Raw genomic sequence first — 9,882 nt, 5'->3', positions numbered from 1 at the left:
AGGAGTACTGGCAGAATTTATGGTATATGATAGCTTACCACTTCCACACTTATAATTCTTCATGTACTAGATCAGAGTGGCTAACCTATGCCATATGTGCCACAGGTGGCATGGGCAGCCTGTGTATGTGGCATGTGGCAGAGTGGGGAGGGGACAGGCAGCACAGTGGCAGATAGGACAGGGAGCTGACAGCAGGACATCAGATCAGGCAGGGAGCACAGGTAGGAAACAGAAAGCAGAGCACCAATTTGGTCAGGGAGCAGAAAGCTGAACAGCAGATGAGCTAAGGGAAAGGGAAAGGATTGAAGTGGCACTTGGGGAGGGTGCCAGGGCTATTTGTGGCACACCTGCCAAAAAGTATGGCTGCCACTATAGTAGGTTATACAAACAGGCCCATTGATAGATCATTTCTCTTTTAAAAGAGTTCCACGATAGAAGACAAATAATTCACGGGAGTTTTAGAGACTTTATTTATGTATAAACAATTTAAACACTTTGCCATAAATTATCTTTGCCTGTCTCTATTCTTTGCTTAGCAGCAAATTAAAATTAATATAAAAACTCAATGAACAATTCATACATGTATATTACAAAAAAGTTCTTGTACCAAAGTTCTTATTAGACTTGTTTTTTTTTTCTTTTGCGGTGACTGTAATGTGATTGTCTCAGTTTCTCGACCAAACAAACACACTAATAATTTTTAAATCTGAAACAGTGATTGTGCCTTCTGGCTGATGTATGTACAGGGTGATCTGAAGTGGTGCCCATTTGCAATAGTGTAACACAATGCCCACAGCTCTACTGGAACTGATACCAACAAACTACTGAATCTAAACAGACTACACCCTGTAACTGTGTTATACTGTCCACAATGGAATCTTCAAAGACAAACAGAGTATGAAATTTATTTGTAGTGATTTATAGCCACCATTTTCAATTCAACTTTACACTCTGCCCTCTTTGAATAAATTAAACTTCAGGCCAGACAAACGCAGGGTCTGAGTGCAAGTGCAGGTTTTTTATGTTTTAAATATATTTTTCTTTACTATTTCCAGTGCTCTCTCACTTGCATTATCATTTTCCTCCAGTTGCTACACACAAATCACCCCAAAGTCATGTTTTAAATGCACCTGTATTTTGCTTTAAATGAAAACCTCTTGAATATTTATCAAACAAGCGGTCTGAATCTTTTTTTGTTTCATCAGCTGGTCTAGTGAAGGTGGCCCTCTTGGATTTCTTAAAGTTTGCTCACATGTGAATGGAGTGAGGTAATATAATATGAGGCCTTCTTTTTTATTTTTCTTTTTTTTTTTTCTTTAGACCCAGAACAAGTGGGTAATATTTTAGGGGTACTTTTTAATTTGTATGGTTAAAGTTTTCAGTCTGGCTTTAGTCCACTTCAGGAAGTGGTTTTTAATCACTTCAACAGTAGCATTTAACTCAAAAAATGTGAGCTTTCTTGCCACTTACTATCCCAAAGTAGCTCAGCCTAGTGCCCCTGTTTAGGTCTTCATCTCCTTAGGAGAGGAGATAACAGTTGTGACTACTGATTCATCCACCAAAGGATGACAGCAGGTTAATTTGTTACCTCTTTCCCATTTCATTCTGTCTTAAAAACTGGATGTTGCTGCTACTGTCTGCTAGCTCTGGGTACTGCTCCACTGGAAGTACATAGTATCCCTCGTAACCTTGAACCCTTCCTGTGTTCAAAAGTTGCTGCTTCTCTCCATCCGTCCATAAGCGGCTGCCCTCTTTGCCATCCCGCACCTTCTGCTGTTCTTTGGCCCATGCTGATCCCAAGGCTCGCTGTCGAGCCTGGTCTAAAACTCTTGCCTTTTCTTCATCCAGTGTGTCAGGGGTCAGTCCATAGCGTATGTTAAGCAGTAGAGTAGAGTACTGGAATTCAATATTAGTAAACCTTCGAGTCCTTCCATTGATAAGGAGGGTTGGCTGCGAAACTGTAACGTTTACTCCACTATCCAGTACCTTCCGCCCACTGGTCATTGCCAGGGTGACAAGGTCACTGTCGGATGATCCAATCTTTACAAAGTAATGAGTATCCTTTCCCTCAATGCTGTAGTGCATTTTTTCCAAGTAGTAAGCATTGTTAAGGATAGAGGCAATTTTTCTGCTGTCTTCTGTGGCTATGCTGGAAATGCCAGTGGTTACACGGCCTTCCTTTACAGCAAACATGATCCCTTTCCCAATAATGGGAGTGGTTGTGGCAAACCAGTGCCCTGCTTTCTCTCTAATGTTGGCATGTAATCGTTTAGAGATGACCTGTCCCTCCAGGGCCATAAATGCTTGATTGTGTCTTTCTGTTGTCTGCTGGACTCCAGTAATTAGCTGCAAGAATAAACAAAGAAGACAGAGACTGTTTGAAAATGTTGACTTCAAAGACCTGTTTTAAACCTTATTAAAAAGATGAGTGACAAAGTACTGTGAAAAAAGCAAGTTATAAGAAGTGCCATTCATGCTGTTGCTTCCTGCCTACATACTGTACAAAGTCATATACTGTACAACTAAAGTGAACAGTGCATATACATATTATAGGATCAAAGACTTAAGAAGGAATAACTGCTAACAACTGATGTCAGAAGTTGGCCTAGTATTTATTTGCATAAGTAATTTCGAATATATTTTTGTCTCGTTTTGACGAAGTAAACAACATTAGTGGATAACAGTTTAATTGCAGTACCAAAAAACCCCCAAATGTCAAATAAATTTTAAAAAGTAACACTTTCTCCATATAACATTAGGAGTAAAGCTCTTTTTTAAACAGTACAGTCACTACAAACCGGTTTTATTGCTGTACACCAAAGGCGTAAGATTATGACCATAGAGGTAGAACAGATGGTAAATTACACCTTGAGATTTCCCTTGGATGTTGATAGTCAAACAGGAACTCAAGTGCACATGAATGAAGAACTAATGATACTGTATTTCACTTCACTCTTTAAAAATATTCTTTTCTCTACCCTACTTACCTTAGGCACTATAGAAACATAAGACTGGAAGGCATTTCCTAAGCTATTAAGTGCAATACCCTGCTACTTCAGGCACCACATCCTATAATCCCCTTCCTAAACTTAACAAACTCCAACTTACAAATGTTTGATTTTTTGGCCAGTACAACTCCTATTGGGAGACTGTACCAGAACCTCACTCTTCTGACAGTTAGGGATTTCTTTTACTTTCTAACTTAAATGTATTCTGGGCCAGTATATACATATTTTCTCAGTGTCCTTTAGCTTGAATAATTCTTCTCCCTCTTTGGTGCTACTCCTCCCCTTGATGTATTTCTTTTTTTCATGGAATGATACCCATATGCAAGGTAAGATTGGCAAAATCACTGTAAGCCCAGCACAAACTGCTGCCTACCTGTCCATTTTCACATGCTTGACTCTCTGACAATTCATATGGAGGAGGTACAAAGTACATTTTTGCTCTAGGGAAACCAGGAATAATGTTGCTGAGCTGAAATCCAAACATCACCAGCCAGCTTTTCACATCTAAAAATAAAAAAAATAAACGAGTGAGTGAGAAAGAGATGTGTATCTCAGAGATGCTACAGTTAAAATTAAGAGCTTAGAGTTTGAACTCAGAATTTTTAATTTTTTTATTTGCCAGTTCCCAGAACCGTACTGTTCTACGGTGAGCTGTTACAAGAATGATTACTGTAAATTCATAGAAATTGCTGACTAGTGAGATATGAGGTCTCCAGTAAACCCAATATCTCTGAATCCTTTATCAGTAAACATTTTCTGTACTGTTCCTCATGTCTGTCACCTCCTGCAGCTATAGCGGATGTGACACACTTCCCATTTACTGCTTTGAAGAACACTTGGAAAATTCCTCTTGTGTACAGTTTGGTTTTCCTTTTAGACCCCGCTCCTGCAAGATGTAAATGTTTAACTCTGGACACCAGCAATAGCTGAATTCAAGTCAACAGTGTAAAGCGAAGCACCTGTTTAAGTCTTTGCAGGATCAAGACCTTATTTGAGTTTCTCACTGCAAGTCTTTTGCATATGTGCTCCAGTTTGAGCTTTGTGATGTTCTGTTCGTTGGTTCTGAACGAGGCAGCTCTGGCTAATCCTGACTACTAGATTTGCTTTAGAAAGAGCAAAGTATTTTCAGAAACCAGTTTCAGCCTTCATTCTCTAGCTTTAAAAAGGAACACATTTATAGTTATTCACATTTAAAAAATAATGTTTACGGAAAACTTCAGTTTTCTGTCCCTCGTTCTCCTGAAAAATGAGACTGTGAGGGAGAATGAATGCTTTTTTACTTTCTTAAAAAAAAAGTTTGTGTGATGTTTAAGATTGTGCTGAGCTGCTGACGATTTCGTTGCAGTGGAATTTTTTAACATTTTAGCGATTCTTTTGTCCTCCTTGAAAAACTCATTACAGATTCTACCCCCATTGTCTTAAAGATAATTGTACAAATCTCCCATTATATTATACCTAATTTATTTTTTCCCTATGGCTATCCATAAAGTAGGACTCTTAGTCCTTTCTATGGTTTCAGTTTATTTCATTCAGTATAACATTACCTGCCAAAGAATTTACTTTAATTTTTCTCATCTAGCAATAAAAAGGAATCTCCCTCCACACACATTATAATAGTTCATTATTTTTCTTTTCTAATGTTCTTTATAATATATCATTACACAGCTGGAGGAATCCTCTCCTTTAGCAAAAACTGTCAACAAATGAACAGTTGACTGTAAATATGCATGTAAAGGGCTGTGCATAAAGGAGGTTGTGTTCATTACTCATTTATGAAAATTAAGCTATTTATATAATGACTTCTTGTCCAAAGACTGGTAGAAGCCCATGAGAGCAGCAAGTATCTTCATCACCATTATTATAGTATTATGGTGAAATGCATGATATAGAAGCAATTAATGTATCTTTCCTGAATTTCTTTTGTGGATGCATGAATGAAAATGATATAACATCTGAATGTAATAAAATCTCTTAAGATGAGACAGGGCACACTGGGCCAATGCTATTGTACTTGTCAGGTGCCTAAGCAATATGCATCCAGGAATCCATCCTGTTCAAGTCCTGAAAAATAGCTAATGTGACTAGTAATGTGACTCCACCATCTTAGCCTTAAGACTAAGTCACACAAAGCAGTGAGCAGGAAGGGGTCTATCTTCTGCATTAGCATTTTTTTAGTAACTCAAACAGGGTGAAATAAGCAAACAGGGTGTGGACACATGTAACAAACTGTTCCCAAATGCCACTGACTGGGATTTAATTTACAGCTGTTATGGGTCAGAGGGGTCTACAGATACAGTGCCCTAATGTTCCAAGTCGAACAATCACCTTGCATGAGTTGAAGTGCTGTGTCTCTGACACCGGGGGATGGGAGTGAACACTCTGCCTTATGGTGGACGGGAGGTGAGGGGTGGGTAGAAGAAATGCATGCATTCATGTTTTGGGGTCACAGGGGAGGGTGACTTATGACTAGGGGTGTTTTCACTTTGCTGCTTTCCTTTCTCTCAACATGAAAGTTCAGTAGCTTGCACCTGACCGAACTCTGCAGCGGGCTTGCCTGACTTGGTGTGGCTGGGTGTTGAGGAACGGTGGACAGATTACTTGCGTCTCCAAGGGCTGTTGAGTAGGGAGTGAGGACACAGCTGGTTGTGAGAAAGACAGTGTTTATTGAAGAAGCAAATGCAAGGGAGCTCATTGATAAAAAGTGCTGACAAACCAGGAGATGAAAAGGGGTGCTGGAGTTCTGGTCAGGCACCAGACAGGCCACTTGCGGCAGAGTTGGGGGTGGTGGTGAGGAACAGTACAATGTGCGATATCTGAAGGACTAACCAGACTTGTGTCATGGAACATGGGATGCAGACAGAAGAGACATGCATGCTTGGCCACCTGAAAGTGCTCTACAGTCATACCAAGACACACATGCATGGTTGCAGAGTGCTTTAAATGTGGTTGATTGTATGATACAATTAACTCTCATCTAATGAGGGATTAGATGAAGGTGCTTCAAAGTGTAGTGCCTTAGGGAACTTCAGGAGGGAGCTGTGGGCTGGGGTTTTCCTAACATAAGCTGGAGTGGGGATGGGTGGATTGGAGGGCCCCATCTCACAGCCCCCCTTCATCCCCCTCCCCCTGCAGCTCAGGTCAGGCAAACCACAGCCCACAGCTCCCTTCCCTCTCTTCTCCCCCAGACAGCACCATAGCTGGGGGGATAACGGGGAGGGGAGGGGAGTTAGAGGAGAAAGTCTGCATGCAGCCTCCTCTGCTGGATCAGTACCAAAGTGGAGATTGATTCCCTCCCTTCCCACCAAACAGGTGGATGTCTGTTGGGTCGGGGGTGGGGGGAGTCACTCTAACTCATGGTACTGTGTGTTAAGTACCATGAGTTAGATCAGGGACCTGCATGTCTGCCAGTGAGCAGGTCTGCTGAGAACTAACTTTAGATCAGATGCACCAGTTTTAGGACAACCTCAGCTCAGTGAAAACTTGTACGCTGGGGCATTTAGATTGCCCTAGTGTGATTAGGGGGATCTAAGTGTAACACTTGTACATATGCAAAGGCACTTGAAGCACTTCAGATATTAACTCTGTCCAGGGTCTCAGAGTATTCACCCTGCAAATAAGCTGTAGGGCCTAAGGAATGCTATGCCTATAGTGTAGTTGTATTCAGAAACAACTACCAACATCCTAATATTGCTTTCCTTTTAAAAAAATCACATTTCACTTGAAGTTCTAACTGCCACTAAAATTATGGCAACTCTTTGATTATTTGTTAAATGATACCTCTGCTTTAATTACCAGGTGTTAGAGATTTAACTTTGAAAGAGTTTCTCCTGAACATATCTTAATTACCTTTCATTTTAAAATAAGTGTTAGCAGCTACTTCAAGTTCTATGTGATTTTTACTAAGTGCCAAATTAGTACTAATTAAGAGGAGGTTACAAGTTTAACTCAATCCTGATATATGTTTAATCTAAATGAAAATTACTGTTTTTTGCATTGCAACGCTACAGATGTTCCCCAAAAGTTCTCAGTTTTCCAAGGGGAAACATTATTTTAAACAAGTTTCTCTTTTTAAAGCAGTACCAAAGGACACTGTTTGATATGAAAGCTTGAATGGGGGAACAGTGGTTTAAAAGAATGCTAGTGTACAACCAGAGCCAGAGCCATATTTAAAGTTATCATACAATTTTGAGGATAATGTTGGATGGACAGGGAGTCAAGAGACTTGCATCCTAATTCCTGCCACTCTTGGGTGACTCTGGCAAATCACCTTCCCTCTTTTCTTTGGCTTCCTCATTTGTAAAACAGAGATAATTGAACTTTTCTTTGGGCAGGAGTTTGAGACATATATGACAAGTACTATATAAAAGCTAAGAATTATTATTACTTGGAAGTGATTTCCTCTTTACTTCACTACCAAGTGTGTTCTCCCTTTCATGGACTCTTAATTTGGGGGCAGTGCATAAGAAACAAGTATTAGGGATCAAGATCGTGCAGCCCTTTTCATCTTGTCTAAAGGGAAAGTGGTTCTACCTTAATGAGAGAAGGGCTCTGCAGGTGATAGGGACACAAGGGAGGGGGGTCCTAGGATGGAGAAATCTGATCAATTTCCTTTTCCAACACAAACTTCCAAGCATAAAGACATTTAGTTTAAATATATAAACAAAGAACTGATATGGAGTTCTCACCTGTTACATAATTCTTTAAATCCAGTTCATTGCTGAGAGGGTTGTTGCTCTTGAACATGTACAAGTTGAATGGAGCAGGCTCCTTACCGATGTTTTTCCACATGGTGTAATCAGGAGATGTCCAGCGCCCAGCCAGAACGTCATAGTCTCTCTGAGTAAAATGGACCAGTTTTGTCAGAGGGTCATATAATCCTCCATGAAATCCAATAACTAATTGGAAGTCAGGGTTGGAATCATAATATATTTCTCCATATGCAGTATACTGAAGTTGCTTGATCATGAGGCCATTAATACTAAATACTGCCAAGGGTGTTCCTGTGTTATCAGAGGCGACATAGTATTCTTCTCCACTGCTGCTTTCCATTGCAAAGAGATGGCCTTGTAAATCATAGTATAAAGAGGTAATCTCTGAATTGGAATGGTTATAGATGTGTGTTACTCTTGTTGGGTTGTGAAGATCAGCATAAAAGTACTGAAGATGGTGCCCCAGGTTAGTTTTACAAGAAGCCCTTCGCCCCAGTCCATCGTAACGGTACTGAACACTCCATCCACTTGCTTTGTTGTAAGCTCTTGTTAAGAGACCTTTGGAATTGTATTCAAATATATCTGAGCCTCGCTGGCACAAGAATCCATCATCATCAATTTTGTATGGCATGTCACCCAGACGTGTAATCCTGTCTCTAAGATCATACCGTAGAGGCATCAATCGGACACTATTTCCTGGATTCAAGAGATGAAGATTCCCATTAAGATCATAACTATAACGCCAGGTTGGCCTGTCATTTACTGCCACACTTTGGAGCTGCCCATCTCCATCGTAATCATAGGTATATTTAGTTGTGTTGGCATAAGGTCCAAGTTTCAGTTCTCTCTTAGTCACTCTTCCCATGCTATCATATTGGACTGTCATCCAGTACATGAGTGATCTAAACATTTCATACTGAACCTCTTTAATGCGTCCATGGGTATCAAAGTGTTTACTCAGTGTCATCACTGCGGTAGTAATGATTTGATTTATATCATAATAGATGACTCCAAATTTGCCAAAATGCTCTACTTTTCCAGAGATTTCATCATAACGGTAAAGATCAACTGGAAGAGGCGTCTCACTTATTATAGGCTTGATGCTAGCAATTCGAAAGCTATTATCATGATAGGTATAATCAAACCTCGCATTGACCATGCCTTCTTCAGAGAACCTATAGATTTGTTTGTCAACCAGTGGACCGATTTTACGGTATCGAATTGTGCATGAAAAGCCACCACTCTGTAAGTTCACCATTTTCAGGACTCCAGTAGTTTCATCATATCCAAAAGTAACTGCAGTACTGTCATAAACAATTTCAGACAACTTGGATAGTTTTCCATACTTGTAGAACACTTGTCGCCCAGTTCCTAAAAATGATGTTTTCAGAATCCTGCCATCATCACTGTAATCAAAAATCACTGAAGCATTGCTTTCAGGAGGATTATAAATATTCCTAATGTAGCCAATAGATGTATGAGTAGACATGCTGTGTCGAGCAACACTAGGCATGGTAACAGCGTGGAGCCGGTCTGAGGAATCATACTCAAAGATGTACTGCCGCTGGCTCTGAAGTAGTAGTACCATAGACTATTAAAAAAAAGATAATGATTATTTAATTTCACTATTTCTCACTTTCTTTTTTTTGTAAACTTATCAGGGAAAATACTTTTAGATTAAACACTACCCAGTAGGTTTTAGTGTTGTTACAACAATACAAAAGCCATACTTAAATCTCAGGTTACAGTGCTGACCCACAGTATGAATATACTGCCAACAAGTCTGAGAAGGTTATCAACCCCAGCCGCATCTACACAAGACATTGCCTGTGTTGTGGCCCGAGACTACTGCACAGTAGTGTTGCCTGGCAGAAACCATGATGTGATGCTACTGCACATTAGTCTTAGGCTACTGAGCAGTCATTGTCATAAAAAAGCCGTTCATCATTGCTACTGTGTAGTAATGCGGGTTACTGCGCAGTAATGACTGCGCAATCAGTCTCTCGTGTAGACATGGCTCCTGAGAAGGAAATACAAGGAGCTGAAGCACATTGTATCAGCATCTTGGGTCTCTTACTACTTTCTGTGGGAAGTGAGACTAATGTGTTAATTTATATCTCCTCTGGCAGTTGTAATTCACACTGATTGCCATAATACATAAGTAG

At 40.1% G+C, this 9,882-nt stretch overlaps 1 protein-coding gene across 8 annotated transcripts in view; it reads right to left on the bottom strand.

Moving 5' to 3' along the window:
• Positions 1–454: 454 nt before the first annotated feature.
• The window catches only part of TENM2 (teneurin transmembrane protein 2), a 1,200,689-nt gene continuing 1,191,261 nt past the window's right edge, over positions 455–9,882 (bottom strand). For 7 of the 8 annotated variants that reach the window (XM_090064279.1, XM_090064280.1, XM_090064278.1 and 4 more), the window contains 3 exons: positions 7,694–9,308; positions 3,382–3,512; positions 455–2,346 (listed from right to left, as the gene is read on the bottom strand). In XM_090064279.1, the coding sequence (XP_089920405.1) occupies positions 1,585–2,346; positions 3,382–3,512; positions 7,694–9,308 (2,508 nt within the window). In that variant the 3' untranslated portion in view covers positions 455–1,584. The remainder of the gene's footprint in view (positions 2,347–3,381; positions 3,513–7,693; positions 9,309–9,882) is intronic. The other variant, XM_090064285.1, reaches the window with a different exon arrangement.

This window comes from Crocodylus siamensis, chromosome 10 (genome assembly GCF_052110815.1).
Source record: "Crocodylus siamensis isolate JL-2025a chromosome 10, ASM5211081v1, whole genome shotgun sequence".
Classification (NCBI taxonomy): Eukaryota; Metazoa; Chordata; order Crocodylia; family Crocodylidae; genus Crocodylus; species Crocodylus siamensis.
This window is presented reverse-complemented; position numbering and strand designations above follow the sequence as displayed.